Here is a 22,224-nt window from a genome sequence, read left to right on the forward strand (position 1 = left end):
AGCATGGCCTCTGGTACACAGTAAATCTAATAAATGTTCATGTGTGAATGCTAAGCAGGGTTTGGGGTTCGTTTTTGTTTTTTCCCATTTTACTAAGTAAAGTATCTCTCATTTCTCTAGTCAAAGAGAAGATCCCAGGGGTTGTCACTGGATGCAGTCTATCACTGCCTCAACAGGACCATCCTGTACCAGTTCTCCCGGGCGCACAAAACCGTCCCGCAGCAAGTAGCCCTTCTTGACTCTCTCAGGGTCCTGACTGTCAACAGGAACTTGATCCTGGGCCCCGGAAACCACGACCAAGAATTCATCAGCTGTCTGGCTCACTGCCTCATTAACCTGCATGTTGGGAGGTAACTTTTAGGTTCAGTTTAAACTGGTCTTTATTTTATTAATACTTCTTTGATGATAACATTTCTTTTCTCTGTAATCTCAGTTTTACTTAAAATTTCATGAGAAGGTAAAAAACAAGTATTGAATTTTTGCAATGAGATAATGATTTTTTTTTTTGCTTTAATTTCCTTTTTCTTTTTGTTCATCATGTGTCATATATACTTTTAAAAAGATTGTTTACTTTAAAGTAATTTAGATACACGCTGTCAGAGGTGAAGAGGAGTAAAAGGATAGGAATGCAGTAAATAAATGCAATATGGGTGAAATTAGTGTTTTTCCATTGATTGTTTTGACGGATATTTCTTTGGTGTCTTCTGGGGCCCAGGCACTGAGTTAGGGACTGGGAAGAAATATGAGTAAGTCAGATCGTGTGGCAGGTCTTGGAGCTCGCAGTCTAGGAGGGAGGACCAGTAACTAAGCACAGCCAGTCAGATGTGCTAAGTGCTCTGGTAGAAGCGCGGTGCTCATGGAGAAAGCATGTGCCAGGTGGCCTCTGCCTGGGAGAGACACCTGCTGAGTTACAGCGTGAACCTGGTTGAGGAGGAAGTTACCGTCCCAAGAAAACAAGGAAAAGTGGTATCAGAAGAAAGCGTTCACCTGCGTGATTTCCCAGAGGGAAAAAGAATACGGTGCATAGGAAACTGCACGTATTCTACTGCTGCTGGAGCACAGAGTGGTGACATAGAGATGGGAGAGGGAGCACAGACATACGAGGAAAGTGTTCATAAGTGAACTTTTGGCAATTTTTAGGTAAAAATTGTAATAGTCATCAAAAAGCATCTGAAATAATATGTTCATCTTAATGCTGTAATTTAATTACATTTAGTCCAGTGGATTTGTGATATCACTCCTTAAAAATGACATTTCCGTGATAAATTAGAAGTTCTGTTTTGTGAGTCTGCCCAATGTCTGTCTGCCATTAATGGAACTTTGTGACAGAGCCAGCATTCACTGGTGTCTGCAGAGTAATAGTCATTACAGTTTGCAGCTACAATAATTTCCTTCATAGAATTTAAACTGCCTGGAATTTTCTAGCAATGTGGATGGATTTGGACTGGAAGCAGAAGCCCGCATGACTACATGGCATATTATGATCCCCTCGGACATTGAACCAGATGGTGGTTACAGCCAAGATATTAGTGAAGGTAACTGTCTCAACTTGCCCCCCACACCTTTCTCTCCACTCATTTCTGACAAGCTTATTAACCAGAAATGTATTAATACATCTTTTGTTACCCAAACATTATTGACCAGAGATGTTTCGGTATTCACTTACATAACAAATCACTGGCCACAGGCGTTAGTTTCTGCAAAAATCCCCCGGTCGATAATGTGTTAAGATATAGCCAAAAAAACTAACTTTCAGAAACTGCCAACATTGACAGTCTGTCTCCCCGTAGGGCGTACCTGAGCATATACCAATACACCCACCAACGTACACTGACATGCTGGCTGTAAATCTCCTTATGCTGGGATGGGTAAACCACTAACCACTGACAATGCTTGCCCTCCACGTTTCATAGTAACACTGGAAAATTTGGTGATACATTTGTACAAGTAGTAACACAAACACTAAATTGGTGCTTATCATTAAGAGAGCCAGCTCTTGGTAGTATTAGGCCAATCACCGTAGAGGCAGATATTGCTTGAGACAAGTTGTCAGTACTACCATTTTTATTCTTTCTCTCTGTTTTAATCTAGTTCTCCCACTGATTTTGTTAAGTTCCATGCATTGAAGCCTTCGGGTGGACTGATTTCTAATTTCCAACAATGTTCAGTTGAAAAGATTAGATAATTACAGAAGTGTTCATTTCTCCAGCAATATAGTGTGGTCGTTCTACATATGATTTTATCCTTTGTCCAGTTCTTATTCTTTCATTCACTTAAGCATTAATTTGTTCTGTTATTTCACTAAAATTTCTTGAATGCCAGTGATTGTTTCCTCCCAAGGAACTAAGTCTAGAAAACTGGTCCCCAAAGTGAAGGGCTCAGACTAGAAACATTGGCATCATTTGGGAACTTGTTGGAAAAGCAGATTCTCTGGTCTGACTCAGATCTGCTGAGTACTCAGTACTCAGATACTCTGGAAGGTGGAGACCAGCAATCTATTTTAACAAACTCCCAAGTGATCCTGCTGCTTGCCAGATATTGACTGGTCTAGAGCAGTAGTCCAAAGTAAGATGGAATTTTAATAGTAAAAATTCTAAAAATGTTTATTATTTCTTTGCTTTTGCAAACTATTCAAGAACAGTTAACTTATTAGTGAGTGTACTTAAATATTGAATTGTCCAAAAAGTTTGTTCAGGTTTTCCCATAGGATAGTATGGAAAAACCCAAGGGAAATTTTTAGCCAACCCAATATTTAGATCTAAAATTTACTTTTAAGTAAGGAGTATATTCTTTTCTTTCAATATAAGCTAGATAATAAAATGTATATGTGATTTCCAGTTTTATAAATTAAAATGCACTCTTTTTGCTAGAATAGAAAGTTACTTTAAGTTTTCCAAGTAGCCAGCCACGTTTTTGGTTATCTGAATAATCATTTTCTTTCTTTCTTTTTTTTTTTTTAACTGAGCTGGCTATAATGTGAAGCTTTTTTTTTTTTTTTTGGATGATTAAGTACTGTACATCTAAGTTGAAATTCTTAGATGTAAAACAATTAAAAAAATACTAACTACCTTTGTATTATTTTTGATCACTTGCTGTTTTTCATTTCCTAGGGCGTCAGCTTCTTATAAAAGCTGTCAACAGAGTTTGGACGGAATTAATTCATAGTAAGAAACAAGTCTTGGAGGAGCTTTTCAAAGTCACTCTACCTGTGAATGAAAGAGGCCACGTGGACATAGCTATAGCAAGGCCGCTCATCGAAGAAGCTAGTTTGAAGTGCTGGCAGAATCATCTAGGTAAGAACGTTTACAGATACCATGTGGCCAAGAGACTTACACATGACTATCCTATGTGGGTGCCCTTTAGATATGAAATTAAAACTTTCCCCAAAGGATATTATGATGGCAGTAGAAATGAAAATCAATACAGTATAGACCATTCTAGAATGATTATATTGTATCAGGCTTCCCTTGAGGCTCAGCTGGTAAAAAATCCACCTGCAATGCGGAAGACCTGGGTTTGATCCCTAGGTTGGGAAGATCCCCTGGAGAAGGGAAAGGCTACCCACTCCAGTATTCTGGCCTGGAGAATTCCATGGGGTTGCAAAGAGTTGGACACTACTGAGCACTTTCACTTTCAGAATGATTATACTGAAATTAAGCTTTTCTTCTTAGATTTTTTTTTTTAATCTGAGATGTGTTATACATCAAGGTATCTATGAGCATTGTAAATAATATATTGCTCACAACTTCAGTATGGTCATCATCTTGGCTACAACTCCATATCCCTTATCTATAATTCTAAAGTGCCAAAACCTTAAAAATCCAAAATGTTATTATTAATTTGATGTCAGAACTCACTTGGTGGCAAAACCTAACCTATCTTTGTTTCTCCTACTAGGCATGAATATTCATACATTTTGTTGCAGAAATATTAGTTATTATTTTATTCATTATGGTTTATTACTCTAGATCCTCAGATGGTATTGTATAACATATAGTATACATACCGTATCACCTTTTTAAAATCCAGAACTTTTTAAATTCCAAAGTATACACAACACCATAGACTCTAGGTAGGGCATTGTGAATTGTTATTAACGTAGAAATTGATGACAGTTAAAATAAATTTGCATAGCATTGCAGAGCTATGAGTTTTCACCCAAATGTGAGTCCAGCCAGTACAATAATTATTAAGCAGGTATCCTTACACAAGGTAAGTAAATGTCGTATCTAAGACAGCATTTACAGATGCTTTTGATAACTACAGAAATGTGCTTTGTAACTATGATGAGAAAGTATTAAAAGTAAGGCAAGTAAATACATGGAGAAATTGTAAAATACTCTTAATTTTAATTCTGTAGCCCATGAAAAGAAGTGCATAAGTCGAGGAGAAGCTTTAATGCCCACCACACAATCCAAATTGTCCCGTGTCAGCAGCGGCTTTGGTCTTTCCAAGTTAACGGGATCAAGAAGGAATCGAAAGGAAAGCGGGCTTCATAAACACAGTCTTTCCACCCAGGTACATGGTTTAGTTTTATTAATGATATTAGAACTTTGTATTTCAAGGTTTAGTTACAGTGTTTTATATAATACACTTAACACATACAAGCATATGATTTGAATTGACACTCTACATTTTTGTTTTCAGACAGAGAGATAACTCTGGTTATGGGGTCTTCTCCCGTTTTATTATGGTACAGTTGCACTATGAATGTTGTGTATTTTGAATGAATATAAGATGAGATTTCAGATATTGATATATGATCAGACTATAGTTTTTTCCAAATTTTTTCAAGCATTCAATAGTTCTATTATTAATAGTTATATAAATTTTAAATCAATAACAAAATGACTTTTTAAATAATTTTATTATACACACCAATTTTTTATTTTTTTTTAACCCCTCCACCTCCAGCATTAATTTCTTCCTCATCATACTCTTTGCCATCTCAGAATCTCAGTGGCAGCAGTGAAAAGCATCTGGGAGAAACCATGTGTATGAGTCATTCCATGTGTCAGGCCGGGCTCCCTAGCAAGCGCATTCTGAGAGAGGGTTTAGTGTGCAAGCTGCTTATTAGGGGTGCCCTTGATATTTGTGGAGAAGGCAATGGCACCCCACTGCAGTACTCTTGCCTGGAAAATCCCATGGACGGAGGAGCCTGGTGGGCTGCAGTCCATGGGGTCGCTAAGAGTCGGACACAACTGAGCGACTTCACTTTCACTTTCACTTTGATATTTGTAGTAGGGATAAAAACGAGGCAGGACTGCTTATGGGGAAATGTCAGGGTACAGTGCAGGTCTGGCGACCAGGTAGACACAAGTGGAGCCTTGGTACCAAAGTGACCTGGCGGAGTTAACTTGTACTGAGCTGAAATGGCTCAGCCCGCTTGCCCCCAAATCAGGCAGTGATTGTGGGGTACACTGCAGCTCTCTGCAGCTGAGATGATCCCTGAAGTACGGACAGCACACCCAGAAGCTGTGGCAGTGAGCCCTTCCTTGAAGGGGCAGTAGGGGTTGGGGTGTTGGGATCTGAGTCCATCACATAAGCCTCCATCAGATTCATCAGATAATTCATCCTTCACAGTTTTTTGTGGGATATTTGAGATGTTGTTGTGATGCCTTTAATAGAATTTTAACTAACTGCCTTATTTCAAGGCTAGTTAACATTTTCTTTTTCAGAAAATCCATGAAATATTAAGACTCTTTTCCCACCCATTATTAGGAGATTTCTCAGTGGATGTTTACACACATCGCTGTTGTTCGTGACTTGGTAGACACACAATATAAGGAATACCAGGAGGTAAGAGTCATAACCATAATAATGGTTTGTTTTGCATTTCTCAAGTGGGAAAAGACTGTTCCCCTTGTTATCTTCCTCCTGCTTTTAAGAGTAAGTTGCTGAACTGCATTCATCATCAAAGGTGATGTTTTTAGTTATTCCTGGCAACAGCTACTTTGGCCATTGGTTTTAAGACAGAGTGGAACTTCCTTTGGGCAAACTGCATTAAAACGTGACAGACTGGAGATCAGCACAGCTGAACTCTAATAACATTCATGACCATCATATTTCATGTGTTTGTTCCTAATAAAAATTAAAATGTCAGAAGATCCCTTTTTCAGACTTAATACAGAGATCATAAACATGTGCATCAAAGTCTCTGAGAAGTCTCTTAAAATTCTAAAAAATTAAAACAAAGTTTTTTTTTTATTATTACAAGTTCTTAGTAATTTTGTCAATAAAAACTTCAGTGAAATCTTGATTAATTCATAATTACTCGACAACGTATCCTAAATATTTCCATGGCAGCTAAATTGTATGCATTAAGGATTTCTGAATGATAAGCTGCTAATATTTTATGGGCATGATACTAGATACTTAGTTATTACAGGTGATTTCCTCCCGTCAGGCACACATAAGTACTATTACAGTATCATATAACATCAAGATGACTTCTTCAGTAACCATTAGGGTTAGTTATATAAAGAGATCTTTATTCCTAGACTTTAAAAGTATATGCTTATATTTCATGAATCATTAGATAAAGTTAGTCATAAGCATCTACTATTGAAATGTTACACATTTTGGCATTTGACAATAGCAAGAAGTTATTCCACAAGTCGTAAGTTTCCCTTGCAGTAAGTTGATTTGAATTTCTCCCAGTGGCCAAGTAAAAATGATTATCCTTTTCTTTTTATATAAATGTTAAGTTCCCTATCAGAACTGCACGTGTATATTCTTTACCTAAAAGTATTGGAAATGTTACGGAGATCAGCAGGTATCTAGTGTGTTGGCAATATTTCTTGACCTGGCTTTGTGGATTTTCTTTTATTCTTGTTCTGGTAACTGCTTTACAGTCTAGGGTAGGGAAGGGGATTCAACCTTAAATTCATGTCTTTTTTATCTCTCATTGGACAAGCCATTACACTGTGTTTTCATAAATAATATTGCCATCTTCCCTGTGTCTTGAGTTACAAGTTTCTTTTACACTCTGGTCGAGTGTACCGCACAAGCTACTCTGTACATACCTTCCACGGAACTTGGCGCTAAAATAATCCCCTTGGGCCATCACTAAAACTCCACCTTCTCACAAAATAGCGTATTTTAGCCATAAATAAGTATAATTTTACTTTTATGATATTGACTGAAATGGCGTGGATTGGGTTCTGTTACCAAATTCTAACTTGGTTTTAAGCTGTTTATAGACTTTTAATTGTTGCTCCTGCTTTTGCTTGAAAACCAACCTGGACTCCCCTCCACCCCTACTCCCTTAGCGTCAGCAAAATGCCCTGAAGTACGTGACGGAAGAGTGGTGCCAGATCGAGTACGAGCTGCTGCGGGAGCGGGGACTCTGGGGCCCCCCCATTGGTTCCCATCTTGACAAGTGGATGTTGGAGATGACAGAGGGTCCCTGCAGAATGAGGAAAAAAATGGTGCGAAATGATATGTTTTATAACCATTACCCTTACGTGCCAGAAACGGAGCAGGAAACCAACGTGGCGGTGAGTGCTCAAAAGTCAGCGTTTGTCATGGCGGTCTCAAGTTTCCCTTCTTTTTTTGCAAGCATTTTCTCTTATTAGATCAGTTATGTAAAATACCTGATCTAGAAAATTCAATGAACTGTATTACATTGGCACTGTCAGGATGGTGGCGATGGAATGAAAAGATAAGCAGGGAGATCGCACAGTGAAGCAGTTTAGGTTGGAGACCCTGGAGCCGGCTGCCCGGTCAGTAGCTGATAACCTAGTATCAGCCACTTGAACCTCTTTAGGTTCTGCTTTCTTCACGCCTAAAATGGAGAAAAATAGCAGCTCCATCTTAGAAGCCATTAGGAGGATTAAGTGATTAAAATTAGTCAAGTAGTCAGAAAAGTGTCTAGCACAGAATAAGCACTATCTGACTGTTAAGTAAATAAAATAACACAGCCACTAAGCAGTACTCTGAAGAAATGCAGAGCACAGTCAAAGAATAATAGTAGCCCGAGTGTCTAGATCATCCCAGTTATGTTGAGAAGCTTCATCACAGGTTCCGCCAGTAAAAAACAGACAGCATTTGCCCTTAAATTTCTTTTTATTCAGACAAGTTGCCCTTCCTAAAGCCTTCATTCAGATTTTTGCACTGACCAGAAAAATGTTGTCTATAAATTGATCATGATTTAAGAATCATGCTTTTTTTTTTTTTTAACATTTGGGAAAATGCAGTCTTCCCCAGTAAAGTCACTGCAAATTGAGGAAGAGAAACCCCTTCACAGTTGAAGTGCTTTCACATTCTTGACTGAGACATGATTCTCTCAACAATGGAAGAAACCAAGATTAATAAAGCAGACTTGGCGCGTGTGTCTTCTAGTGAGAAGATGGTGTAACATGAGACGACTTGGATTGCTCCAGTGCCTCTTTTTTTCTCAGCCAAAACCCTGGCTTCATCTATCTTGTGCTAATTGACTCCACTTTGTCCTGTTGCTATTTAGAATATCGTAGATCTTAGACCTGCTAATATATAGTTGTTTACGATTTTTTAAAGATTGCTCCCTAAAGTTTTGTTTTTCTCAAAGCTATTTCATTCTGTCAAAAACGCCATACTTTGTAAATTTTAACTTAAAGCACTATAATTTCTCATACTAGTGCACTCTGTAGAAAAAAAAACCCACCCATATTTTTGCAGCCTTCTAATAGCACATACTTTTGTCAGAGCAGACTAGCAGTACAGTCTCTGATTATTCATCCATTTTTCCCAAGTAAATAATTGATTAAGAATTTAAGCCTGTAGCACTTTGATAAAATATTTTTATGAAGTCAACACTCATTCAAATTGAATACATTTAAGAATATGAATTGGGCTTCCCTGGTGGCTCAGAGGTTAAAGCATCTGCCTCCGATGCGGGAGACCCGGGTTCGATCCCTGGGTTGGAAAGATCCCCTGGAGAAGGAAATGGTAACCCACTCCAGTATTCTTGCCTGGAGAATCCCATGGACTGAGAAGCCTGGTAGGCTATAGTCCACAGGGTCGCAAAGAATCAGACACAACTGAGCGACTTCACCTTCATCTTCAAAAATATGAAAATAGAAGATGAATGTGCTCTCTTAAATATGAGACCATTCACTATATAACTGAGATATATACTTTTTGAGTTACATAACCATAGGTTTTCTTTTTTTTTTAACCGTGTGTACTCCGTTGCTTCTTATAACAGTGTCATTTGTTTTAAAAAGTATTTTCAAAAATTTTTATCAAGAGTATAGTTAATTTACAGTGTTGTTAGTTTCAGCTGTACAACAAAGTGATTTAGTTATACATATAAATATATCTCTTTTTTAGATTCTTTTCCCATACGGGCCATTACAGAGTATTGAGTAGAGTCCCTGTGCTATACAAGGAACTCTATATCTGCTATACAGCAGGTCCTTATCAGTTATCTATTTTATATGTAGTAGTGTATATATGTCAATCCCAATCTTCAATTTATCCCTTGCCCCCTCCTTACCTCCCAAAACCTTAAGTTACAAAAGTGTGTTTGAAGTTCTATATCAGATAAAAACATAATAATCTATTCAGAGTTCACACTTACAACCTTAATATCCATTAGCATTTTACCTGATCAAAGGAGTTCATCAGCCTGTGAAATCTATAAACAGTCTCAGAAATAAGTGTGCACCATAGGGAGCTTTCCCTGCGCCCCACCCCCCCGCCCCCCCCCCCCACAATTGGCTTACATATTGCAAAATACAAGGCAGTTGAGAAATGTTAGAGATACATTTACAAAAAAGGAAAAAGCAGGTTGGGAAGGGGAGGTGATTATAGATGGTGGAATTCATGCTGCTTTAGTTCATGTAAAGTCAGGGTTAATATGCTATGATGAAATTTTCCAAATGAATAATGATTTTGGTGGTGCTAGTTCAAAATCTGTAAACTTGAAACACCATTAAATGTCCACTTTTTTATGGAATATGCCATCTGGCAATATTAACATCAAGGAAAATTCCAAAAAGTAGAAGCAAATGCTTCTATTTCACTAACTTCTATTGTAAAATAAAAAAGAGCAGGGACTTCTAGTGGTCCAGTGGCTAAGACTCTCCACTCCCAATGCAGGGGGCCAGGGTTCGATCCCTGGTCAGGGAACTAAATTCCCACATGCCACAACTAAGAGTATGCATGCCACGACTAAAAGAGATCCCACGTGCTGCAACGAATACTTGGCACAGGTAAATAAATAAACAAATGATAAATATTAAAGAGAGAGTGCACAGATACTTACAAGGCACAATGCGGTTGATGCTCTGCAGAGCATTTACTTACAATTTCAGGGCCCTCTGAAGTGTAGTTATGTTATTATCCCAATTTCACAGATGAGAAATAGAAGCCTAGAAAATTAAGGAATCTCTTCTAGGTAGCAGGGCAAGATATAATACTAAGTAGCAGAGCAAGATATAATAACTATAAGTTGATAATTCCTCAGGAGTTGAATCAGTCTTTAAAAAAGATTCCAATCTCTGGTGGTTTTGAGACATTATCAACAGACAGTGAATTTCTTTCAGAGAGAAACCATATACTAGATTTTTTTTTCTTTTTTTATTTTCAAAGAATTTTTTTGATGTGGACCATTTTTTTAAAGTTTTTGTTGAAATTGCTACAGCATTGCCTACATGTTGTGTTTAGGCTTTTTTTTTTTTTTTTTGGCCACAAGTCATACAGGATCTTAGCTCCCAAGCTGGTGATGGGACCTGCACCGCCTGCACTGGAAGGCTACACCCAGCCACTGGACCACAGGAAAGTCCTGTGTATTAGGGTTTCTCTCTAATGCTGAAGCGTATATAGAGCTTAATAAGTGTTCAATGAATGGACTTGTCAGAGCTCTTTCTTCCTGAATTAGAATTTATCCATTGCTTCCCATTCAATATTCTTAGAGAATTTTCCTAATTATTCTTGCACTACAAAGGGCTAGAGTCAAATTTTATGGGGTGTAAAGTTTCTGTAACTTGGGGAGGCTCTATAATAAAAAGAGTATGGCATTATGAATAAAAAATTGCTAGAGCCTCTCTTGCAGGGCTTTGCAAGGAGCCCATAGGAAGTGAGGACTGTTGAGGTATAAGCTTCATCAGTTTCATAGAAAATCCTCCTCTACTCTGAACCATTTTGAATGTTGCCTCCCAGAATCAGAGACCAGTCACGTCTTTCCTTTACGCTTGTGGAAATGCGCCATTCTCCTTGTACCCATCTTTATAAAATATAGGCAGTACTTTTCGCAACCTAAGAGGTATTTCAGGTATGCTGCTGCTGCTAAGTCGCTTCAGTCGTGTCCGACTCTGTGCGACCCCATAGACGGCAGCCCACCAGGCTCCCCCGTCCCTGGGATTCTCCAGGCAAGAACACTGGAGTGGGTTGCCATTTCCTTCTCCAAAGCATGAAAGTGAAAAGTCAAAGTGAAGTCGCTCAGTCATGTCTGACTCTTAGCGACTCCATGAACTGCAGCCTACCAGGCTCCTCCGCCCATGGGATTTTCCAGGCAAGAGTACTGGAGTGGGGTGCCATTGCCTTCTCCGATTTCAGGTATAACAGGTACTAAAAATTGCTTTTGAAGCCTCTTGAGAGGTATAATAGGTTCTGCCTGGAGTAAGGACAAGTGATTTGATCTTCACCTTATTTATTAAGAAGAATCATTGTTTTAAGTAACATTTAACTCTTTAGTCCTGTTGCTTAAGGTGAACATACAATGATGATTTCAAAGTTATTTCTTGTTTTAAAATGTTTGATGTGTTATATATAATCAAGTGATTATTTCTTTGGTCATTATTTCTTAAACCTGGATAATGCTACATACTGTGTTAAAATGTAGCTTATCTTTTATTGTAAGTTTTGAACTTTATTTTTAAGTTAGATGTTTGTTTGTAGAATGAAGAGAATATTTTAGTGTTTCATTTGCCACAGAATTGAAAGCTTTGAAGTTTTATCAACTAAAATTATTTTAATGAGAACAAAAATTAATTTTGTCCTGAGAAAAGTTATGTACATGTGGAAAATTTTCTAATTGCACTTAAAAGTCCCTTTGCACAGGGACTTTTCTTGGACGGTCGATTTCAAATCTAAAATAGCTATACTGAGTTGTACTATAATTCTGTATTTTAAGTGGTAATATTATTTATAAATACTAAGATGTGAGCCTGGGAAATGATGCAAATACAAAACCTGGTGGTTTTTAAGCAGCTAGCTGCTCTGAATCCTGAGGAAGGAGAATAAAATTCCAAACTTTGTCACTTTAAAATTATATTTAAGTACTAAAACCAGGTTTTAATTCTACAAGCCCCTTATTTTCACAGAATAATAGTCTCAAACAAATTGACTGTTCTTTGCAAATATTATTGGGATAAAACCCTCACTGTTTCCCTTTAATGTTGAGCTGCTCAGGGCAGAAGGGTAAACAACTCACCTAAGTTCCTTTTCTTGTAATTAAGTGAGTCTCCTGTGGCTTCCTCTGCATATATTTTTATATGCTATGTATGAACTAAGTGGCTCAGGAAATTCCATTGCCAATAACAGAGAAAACTTAGAAGTAAAGGAACTATAAAATTATTTACTAGAAATTCTGACATTGAAAATTTTTAATTTCTGTATAAACATAGTTATAATAATATATAATTTTTTAATTAAATAGAACTATGATATACTAAAATTATTAGTATACGTATAGCTTTGATGTTGAACACTGTACCTTTTAGTAAAATAAGAACCTCAGTTAGTGGCTCAGTGAGCAAATGTGTATTAAACCAGCCCTCCGTCATATGCTCCAGGGAACACACTATCGTGTACATGTCAGACCCTGCCCACATTCTAGTTGGGGATATATAGTAGACATCAGAATTAGGTTTGACAATAGTAGTTGGTCCATTTTGCTATATTGGTTTATCACACATCTGTCCAGTGGTCTGTCTTGTTTTATTTTTTAATTAATTTCAAAATGAGTTAGAGAAATCAGTACCTTTCACCCCTAAACACTTCCACATGTGTAGCAATGGAATTCAGTATTTGTTCAGAATTCTTTTTTTATTGACATGAATTTTACATATAAATCCTAAGTGCACCATTCTGTGAGTCTCAACAAATGTGTAGTAATACTTATGTAACCCAAACCTTTACCACGATTGGGAACATGGATGTGTGTTTTAAAGATTATCTGTCAACGTAAGGTATGCTTTTAAAAGTTCGCTTTTAAGGAGAGATGTTTATTAAACCATATTAAATACTTGAAAGTATGCCCAGTAGTTCCGCGTTTGTTTTGCCAGGGGAAGCAAACATTTATGAAAGCATTTTGTCTGCTCATATTGACTGTAAGGCCAGGTACTGGAAGTCATCTCCAAATACAAACTGTGAAAAGAAGAACTGGAAGGTTGCTTGGATGTGTTATTGTCTGTAGCTATCCGTTTGTATGTGTACATGCACAGGCCACGCGCTGCAGCTCAACAGATCCTGCCTTCTTGTTACTCAGTTTCATTCTGAGAATAAAATATAAAGCAGCTACCTTATTGTTTAAAAAGTAATGTTTAGAGAAACTTTCCGTTTGGAGGCTGATAATCCAAGCTTGCTTCCACTTTCAGCCTCTCTGGGATCGCAGCTATGAAGGCAGCAAAAGAAGAAGGTCCTCTGGCTTTTAGGGGAAGATGTTTTTTCACTAACAAGCACTTAGTGATTTCTGTGGTTTGGGATATTGTAGATAATAGTTCAAACCAGTTGCTTCTGTTGCAAAACAGATCGAGAGATAAGCACAGTAAAAGTTAGATTCAAGATATTAATAATAGCTAGAACTAGGTTCCATTATCCAATTTTCTCTGTTTTTCCTTTGAAGCCATATAAAGAGTTGTCTCTAAATTGTCCAAGACACTGGCAGCCTGTGCTCAAGTTTTGTCTGTGTGACTTTGAAGTCTGTCTTGTTCAGTAACCTTGAGAATTTTAGCAGTTATGTTTTACTTTAAAACTACTTTTGATAATTGAGAAAATAATCACAAGATGCTCAGTGATTATTTCAAGCAGCTTAGGATATCATATTAATTTTGTGTGAGTGCATCTTCCATATTTCATACAATCCTCAAGAGTATTTTATTTTTGTGTTGCTCTTTGTTATTTTTTTCTGATGTGTCTATACTTAATACCCTATTTTCAGTCTGAGATCCCAAGTAAACAGCCTGAGACACCTGATGATATCATTCCTCAAAAGGTAAACCACAAAATACCATAAAAGAATGCAAAATGCTTACAGTTTTTTTATTTTAATTTCTTTGTTTTGGTTTTGTTTTATTTTATGTTAGTGCATGGTAGACTAGACTAACCTAAAGGGATAACTTTCAATTTGCTATTTCTGTAAGTTCCGTGGAGTTGAAAAAAGTGAATTTCATTCCTACTAAGAGATGTTCTCATCTCTCTTGCTTTGTTCCGATTAGCTTTCTAGGATCCCTATGCAGCTCACTAACAGGCTGAATACCCATCGCTCTCACCGTGAAAAGTGTACCGCTTCACACATAAACTAACAAGTCCCAAGGCATGTTAGTAATGGGCAGCCGGACACCACCAAGTTTGTTTTCAACTTCTCATTTAATTCTTCTAGATACTAAACAATATATATTTTGAGACTGCAAGTGTATTCTCTCTTAAAATTACTTTTTCAATCAGAAGGAACTAAATGGAAACTAAGTGTATGATCACTTTTAAATACTATTTTATTTTAATTTAAATTTATATAATTGTTTTCTTTTTGCGGGAAGATTCAATACATAAGCAGTAAAAAAAAAATGCAGAACTTTACAACACAGAAATTTACCTCAAAATATTTGGGGGAGAATCCTTTTAGTTCCGAATCAGATATGAAGTCAGTATCCAAGATGTTGTCCCACATTTGTTAATTCATTGTCTTGCCCATCACTAACTATGCTTTCATCTTTTTAAAAATGAACAATTTTGAGTTGAAGATAATTGTTAAATCTTGTGTAGAGAATTGTTATAATACAAAATTAACTACCCTGCTTTCATTTCAAAAAATACTACAATATTCTTATTAATTCATCAGATTCATCCTTCCATAATTGTAATATTATTTTACAGCATTTCAGTACTTGCGTGTTACATAGTCCAGTTTTCATTTGCTGCATATCGTTCATCAGTTAGCTTGCAGCTCTCTTCGTTCTAAGTCTACAACCTGAAGTTAAGGGTAGCGGTGGCTTGAGTTAGGTATCTTTTCACCTCAAAATTGGTTCAGTATTTTAGTCTAAATATTTCATCCAGTTGGACACTTTTTTTTCCATTTTACTTCAAAATCATTTTTAAAAGAGTTTTACTTAATATAAGTATTTTTGTAGACAGTACGTATTAACTATTTGATGGAGAGTTAGGCTGATAGAATATTTTCAATTAGATTTTAATGGGGAAGGAAAGTAATGTTTAGAAAGAGAAGGTCTTTAAGCGTGTTTCAAACTCTTATCTTTTTCTTAATTGTTAATTCAAAGTCTGGGTCATTCTGGTCAAGGAACATATAAACTTTTCCCTTTGGTCTTGCATTTTTATAGGAAATTTTAAACCTTAATTTCTCATTGTTTGTTGTTTTAAGAAAAAATTTGGGTCAACTGGAAAACCTGTTTTTTAAGATAAATATTAATTATTCTGAAAAGAAAATGCTCTGTATTAAACACCAAAAAGTTAAATCTCTTCTGATGTTTCTGGGTAATTAATTTCTTCTTCAAAATGGACTTATGTATGTTCTTGATACACTCATTTATTTGTTAAGTTTCTGGATCATATTCTTTTACACAACAAACAACAGAGTTATTTTAGCAAATTGGAGACAGAAGCTGGAGTAGCAGGTGAACCAGATGGTGTCATCTGGCCTGAAGCCAGTGCATTCCATGTGGGGTCAGGACTCTGAAGGGTTGGGCCATTCCCAGTGTTACTGTGAGACATGGGAATACCAGGAGGAAAAGGGCAGTTCTGGGTTTCTACCTCCAAGTATCTGCAGTACACACACAGGTAGTTCCTACCAAAGGGATGGCCCTTTAGGCCTAAGCTGTTTACTTGGGGCAGAAACAAAATTCCAGGCTCTCCACAAACTGGACATCCCCTTACAACATGATGCTTTCTGACACTGGGTGTTCTCTCTACTGTACTGCTGCATCAGGAAGACTGTGCTCTACTAACATGGAAACATTTGACAAAAGATGATGTATTTCTTTTTTCGGAAAGGACAAAACTGCTAATGTTGTTTTATGTATGTCTTCTAAAAGTCAGTACAATTTAAAAAGAGAGAAACCTAACCCAAAAGTCTGTGCTCTTACTATGTACAGTCTATTAATTCTTGAAGATGAATTAGCTGAGCACTTTCCTTTTGCTGTTCCATAGAAGCCTGCTCGATACAGAAGAGCCATAAGTTATGACAGTAAAGAATACTACATGCGACTAGCCTCCGGCAACCCAGCCATTGTGCAGGATGCCATCGTAGAGAGCTCTGAAGGAGAAGCTGCTCAGCAAGAACCAGAACATGGTGAAGACACGATTGCTAAAGTCAAAGGTCAGCAGCCTTCCTCTCTGACTTTAATTAAAAACACTTGGGAGCATTCCTTCTACTTCAATTCATATGAAAAATATTAGCAATGATAAACAGTAGGAAGACCCTCCTGGAGAAGAACATGGCTACCCACTCCAGTATTCTTGCCTGGAGAAGTCCATGGACAGAGAAGCCTGTCAGGTTATAGTCCATGGGGTCACAAAGAGTTGGATATGACTGAGCGACTATTTATATATTATAAACAGTAGGGCCAAACTTATTAAAAGTATCTATGCATATTTTAGTATATCAACCTTCTTAAAGATGGATTTCTATATCAAAACTAAAGAGACTGGCTCTTCTTTATAGCCTATAGATGAATGTCATGTACCCATTGGCTTGATTTTTTTTTTTTTTTTTCATTGTATCTGGCAGAATTCTGTGTGGTACCTGATATTTTAAGTTAAGGCCCTAATAACTAAGTGAATATTTATAAGATTAAAACAACCATTAAATGTGTTATTAGTGCATGTTAGCCAACAGTAAGAAATAATGATCTTTTCTCCTATGAACTAAAACATATTATTGCAAATCTATACTTTGTGAGCCTAGTAAGACCTGCATATGATCAAGGATTGGACTAAAATGGACATGGGCTTTTTGATTCTGGACATCTGTATATGTGTGCCCTCTGCCCTCCTCTACAGCTTCTCTGTGAGCTGGACCTTCCCAATTTTGTCCTAAGATACTGATCCCACTGTCCTCCACTGAAGCCTTCTCGTTCAGCTCCCCTGGCTGCAGTGGCACTGTAGTCGTATCTTTTACAGCAATTTCAGTGATTTTATGTTTTCCTAAATTATCAGTTTCTCAGAGGCAGAGATTATTTCATGTCTAGCACACAATGGGGACTCAGTTGATGTTGAAAAAGTAAAATCAATCCATTGTTATTTTTTAAGCCTCTGAAATAATCATAAATTGTAAAGTCTTGGTATAGTCCATAGATAAAGCCCTGGAATGTGAATTAAAAGTATAAGTTAAAAATTATTTGCAGATCTCATTGATAAAAATCTAATAGTATATGGCCATGTCAACATAAAGCATTTATCTATAGTTGTGGTCAGCTTCTCGTATCATACCTGTTTTCTCTCATGATGACTATGAATTACTAAATATTTCATAAGTGACCTAACATTTTCGTAGAATCCTTGAAATTTTTAGTAAACAGAGTTTTCAGCCTTCTTATTTCTTGACACTGCATCGGCAAAGTCATTGAGATCAGTCCAAAGCTGTGTTATAGCCATATAACCAAGGTATATACCAATATATAACCAAGGTATATAATTCACAGTTTGTGGTGATGTGTTTGGGTCATTGGCATTTAGCTTCTCTTAGCCTCAGTTTTCCTAATTCCTAATTAAACTAAAACCACAAATATTGGTGTCCTTACTGTGATGTGCTAGATGTTATGATAGATATAGAATTGGAGGTTTTGATTCATCAAACTATAAATAAAGCAGCTGGAAGTTTTTCCCTTGCTGGATGTCCTCAGCAAGACTTGCTCTTTCTTGCTTATTTATTGTGTGTGCATGCTAAGTCACTTCAGTTGTGTCCGACTCTTTGCAACCCCATGGACTGTAGTTGCCAGGCTCCTCTGTCCATGGGATTCTCCAGGCAAGAATACTGGAGTGGGTTGCCATTTCCTTCTCCAGCTTATTTATTGTAGTCTTTGCTATGTGAAAATAAGGTTCTTCCCAAGACAAACCAGAACCTCTGATAACTTGGGTTCAAAGGGTAGGATTCTAGCAGATATGTTTTTCCAAAATTCTTAGAGCAACTGTAGTAGATAGATGTGACATTACTTTTGAGGAAACAAACTAAAGAATATTAAATGTGAGATTTAGAGATAGAGTCCTAGAGCCTGTTTGTTTCCTATACTTTGGGATATCAGTGGTTACCTTCATCCTCAGATTTTGATTTCACCTCCTGTGATTATCAATAAAATTATCAAAATGTAGGCAGTAAAATGTTAACTTATTGGGCAAATTAAAGTATCCAGCTCTATATCAAAAAGAATTGTGTTCTTACTCTTTATGATCTGTTGAGTTAAACAGATTCATTCATGTCTGAATGACCATAGTGCCACTTATAACGTGAGTCTTTAAATAGCCCTCATGGGCCCTCCATGTAGGTGGGATCTCTTATAATCATGTTTATAACTTGCTGTCCTTATTCGTGTTTCTGATAATGACTGACCATTTATTAATGGTATCCCCTCAGTAAAACCCACACGTTAGCATCACCCCTGTTACCATTCACTCTGCTAATCTCTCTGTTTATCATCATCGTCATCTGACACTTGTTGAGAGTTTACTATTTATCATGTACGATCCTAAGCACTTGATCGGAATTACCTCATTTAGTTCTCCAACAGTCCTCCAGGTATCCAGTAGAGATGATATTTTTGTCCTGTTTTTATAAATGAGAACCCTTTGAGATTCAGAGAGGGCAGATAATACTCCCAGGTCATACAACTGTTTAATACCAGATCTGTGCTGAGTGGGGTGGTTTTTTGGGTTGTTTTTTTTTTTGGCGGGGGCGAGGCGGGCGGTGATTGGTAATTTTTTATTTGTTTTGGTTTTTGGGTTTTTTATGGTTGTGGTGGTGATTTTTTTGGTCAGCACTGGGTTTTCATTGCAACACACAGGCTGTTTGTTGCAGAGAGTTTCTCTAGTTGTAGCTCATGGGCTCTAGAGCAGTTGGGCTCAGTAGCTGCAGTACATGGGCTCTCTAATTGCAACTCATGGTATTAGTTACTCTGATATTAGTTACCCAGCATTTAGGATCTTAGTTCTCTGACCAAGGGATTGAACCCATGTCCTCTGCATTTGAAGGTGGATTCTTAACCACTGGACCACCAGGGAAGTCCCTAGAGCCTGTGCTATTGGCCACTGAAGTGTGTGCATGCCTTCCTGAATTCTCTCAAATTGTACAGGAAGGACTCCTTGAGACTAAACCGCTCCCCAGTGGCCCCCGTGAGACCACATGGCCCTCTTGGCTCTTGTCCTGCAGGACTGGTCAAGCCACCTCTCAAACGGTCTCGGTCAGCACCGGACGGAGGCGATGAGGAGACACAGGAGCAGTTACAGGACCAGACAGCTGAGGGCAGCTCAATAGAAGAGGAGGAGAAAACAGACAACGCCACCCTGCTGCGCCTGTTGGAGGAGGGCGAAAAGGTGCTGGGCTTCTGGACAGGAGGGGTTGCACTGAGTGATTTGTTTCCCTTTTACAAGACAGCTGAAGGGTATTTTTCTGGCAGCCAAAGAGACATATTGCAGCCTCTGCAGTGAAATCAGTATTAAGCCCCCTTCTGGGCTCAGCACTCTTCATCTGCAGGACTTTCTCACCTCTCCGGACACCGACCAGCATGAAGTGGCATCAGATACAGGATTAACATTGACACCTAGTTCCCTGTCTTCCTCTGTATACCCTTTACCAAATTGCAGCTCTCCCCTTAATTCTCTTTCAATCCCATGTACACAACCCGTTCAGTAATGTGGTCCTGTATTTTTCCCTACTCCTCTGTAATTGCACTAACCACTTGAGCAGCTTCAACTAACCCATCATCCCCAAGCCTTGAGCCCATCACCCCCAGCCTCATATTTCACCCCTACACTCAGCTTCACTCACAGAAGACTACTTGGCCTTCCTATGTCGCTCTCAATCTCTTATAACCTGCGACCCCTCTAGGCTTAGTTTACTGACTCTGCTGTGTAGCCTGAGCCCCGTAGCTCTTTGTACCTTGCAGTTCACTCCATCCATGATGTTGGTTCTTTAATTTGCACTTTACTCATTGCATTCTCTGCATAAATGCCCCTGTCACTCGCATAACCTGTATCCCTGTAACCCACATTTGATACAGCTTCATTTATCTGGAGTCTTTAGTACTCAATACATAGGAACTTTTCCTTCAGGGTTTTGCCAGCCCAGATGTAAATACCCTCCTCTAAGCTTTTATAAAGCCCTATGTCTTTCACTCTTTTAGAGCTTAATTTTTAAAATTCTGTTCAAATATATGTAGCCTGATTAATCTTGAATGAAAACATAAAAAGAGGGGGGAAAAAGTTGTAACTATAAAAACCCTATATCTATCACTCCCTGGAGAAGGGAATGGCAACCCACTCCAGTATTCTTGCCTGGAGAATTCCATGGACAGAGGAGCCTGGAGGGCTCTAGTCCATGGGGTCACAAAGAGTCAGACATGACTGAGAGACTAATACTTTCACTTTCTTTTTTGTCTGTCACTCATTTTAGTGAGTTATGATTCCTTTGTTCCTGTGACTGTTTCTTCCCCTAGATAGTGAGCTCATTGTAGGCAGACAGTGTTTTCTTATTTCTACCCCAGTGCCTTGCACAGCTCTTAATCACCTGATACACAGTCTGTAAACCTTGAATGAAAGAGTGTCTGGTTGAATAAAGGGATAAAAGAATGAAGGAATTTAACGTGTAGTATCATGTCTTTAAAGATTGTGTTTGTCTGTTATAGTAGATTGTGGTATAACCCTTAAAATATTACTCACTAAGAAATAGTAACTAGAAATTAGAGCTTAATTTTTTCAGATTCTGTTCAAATATATAGCCTGATTAATCTTGAATGAAAACATTAAAAAAATTGTAACTATAAAAGTACAGTAGGTCTGAAGGAAGGAAGCACATGAAAAGTGTCTGGGAGCTTCAGAATGTTCTATTCCTTGTTCTGGATGCTGGTTGCATCATATTTTAAGCATTTGAAAATTCTTTAAGGTATGCACTTAGGAAGTAACGTTTTCTATGTGTCTATTTTACTTAAAATAGAATTATTTTAGAAGTATGTGAAGTTTTTTCACTGTAACATTCTAAGTTTTTATTGTAGTTCACATGTGGTGTTGAAACTTCTATTTGTCTATTTTAGAAAATTTATTTTCTAATACTGTCATGTTTTAAGCTTCTGATCTTATGAGTACAGCCTTTGCTCTAATTGCTTTAAGCTTGAATAGTGCAGGAAGTGCATTTAGACTGACATTCATTTGACAGTTGTTTGACTCTGATTCAGTTGCTGATTTTTTTTCCTTGACTCATGTTAAACTAAGAATAAGCAAGAAGGAATTTTTGCTAAGAACTAGATCCTGCCTGTTGGAAAGAAAACAATGGTAACATTGAGGGCTTTAGCAAGTCCGTCCTTCTATGAGGAAAATACAGCTTCTGCCAAGTTTGGCTTTTTACAATGGCACCACAGTCTGCCAGGCAGGCGGAATCCAGTGGGGAGCGAACAGAGACAAATTCCAGAGGCTGTTATGGAAGAAGAGGAAAGTAAGCTGTGTGGAAGAGAAGACAGCCAGCAGTTGCTAACATGATTCTATGTATTCTGTCACTCTTACAACCCGCCACTGAAGTATATTTGAAATTTACTTGAAGATACAGAAGCCCAGAGACATGAAGAAATCTGACCAAATCTCTAGTTAAATGACAAAACTAGAAAGTCAACTCGGGAACATCAGGCTCTACATGTCTTTCCCCCTCTGTGCGTCCTGCCTGGCCAAGGGCTCAGTCGGAAGCTCCCCAAATGGTGCCTCAGTTCCCCTTCCTGCAAAGTTTCTGTCTGTCTTCCTCCTCTTCTAACTTGTTCACTGACTCTGGAACCTCGTACACACGTGTCTGGCAGAGTTAGTACTCAG

At 37.8% G+C, this 22,224-nt stretch overlaps 1 protein-coding gene across 13 annotated transcripts in view; it reads left to right on the forward strand.

Annotated features, from left to right (window-relative positions):
* The window catches only part of WDFY3 (WD repeat and FYVE domain containing 3), a 283,117-nt gene that overhangs the window by 213,737 nt on the left and 47,156 nt on the right, over positions 1 to 22,224 (forward strand). For 10 of the 13 annotated variants that reach the window (XM_086407523.1, XM_086407526.1, XM_086407529.1 and 7 more), the window contains 9 exons: positions 121 to 350; positions 1,426 to 1,535; positions 3,111 to 3,293; positions 4,361 to 4,518; positions 5,722 to 5,799; positions 7,272 to 7,499; positions 14,147 to 14,200; positions 16,369 to 16,537; positions 19,583 to 19,746. In XM_086407523.1, the coding sequence (XP_086263649.1) occupies positions 121 to 350; positions 1,426 to 1,535; positions 3,111 to 3,293; positions 4,361 to 4,518; positions 5,722 to 5,799; positions 7,272 to 7,499; positions 14,147 to 14,200; positions 16,369 to 16,537; positions 19,583 to 19,746 (1,374 nt within the window). The remainder of the gene's footprint in view (positions 1 to 120; positions 351 to 1,425; positions 1,536 to 3,110; positions 3,294 to 4,360; positions 4,519 to 5,721; positions 5,800 to 7,271; positions 7,500 to 14,146; positions 14,201 to 16,368; positions 16,538 to 19,582; positions 19,747 to 22,224) is intronic. The other 3 variants (XM_086407528.1, XM_086407530.1, XM_086407531.1) reach the window with 1 other exon arrangement.

The sequence above is a fragment of the Bos grunniens genome, chromosome 6 (genome assembly GCF_055505025.1).
Source record: "Bos grunniens cultivar Pamir isolate PY7600 chromosome 6, Bosgru_T2T1.0, whole genome shotgun sequence".
Taxonomy (NCBI): Eukaryota; Metazoa; Chordata; class Mammalia; order Artiodactyla; family Bovidae; genus Bos; species Bos grunniens.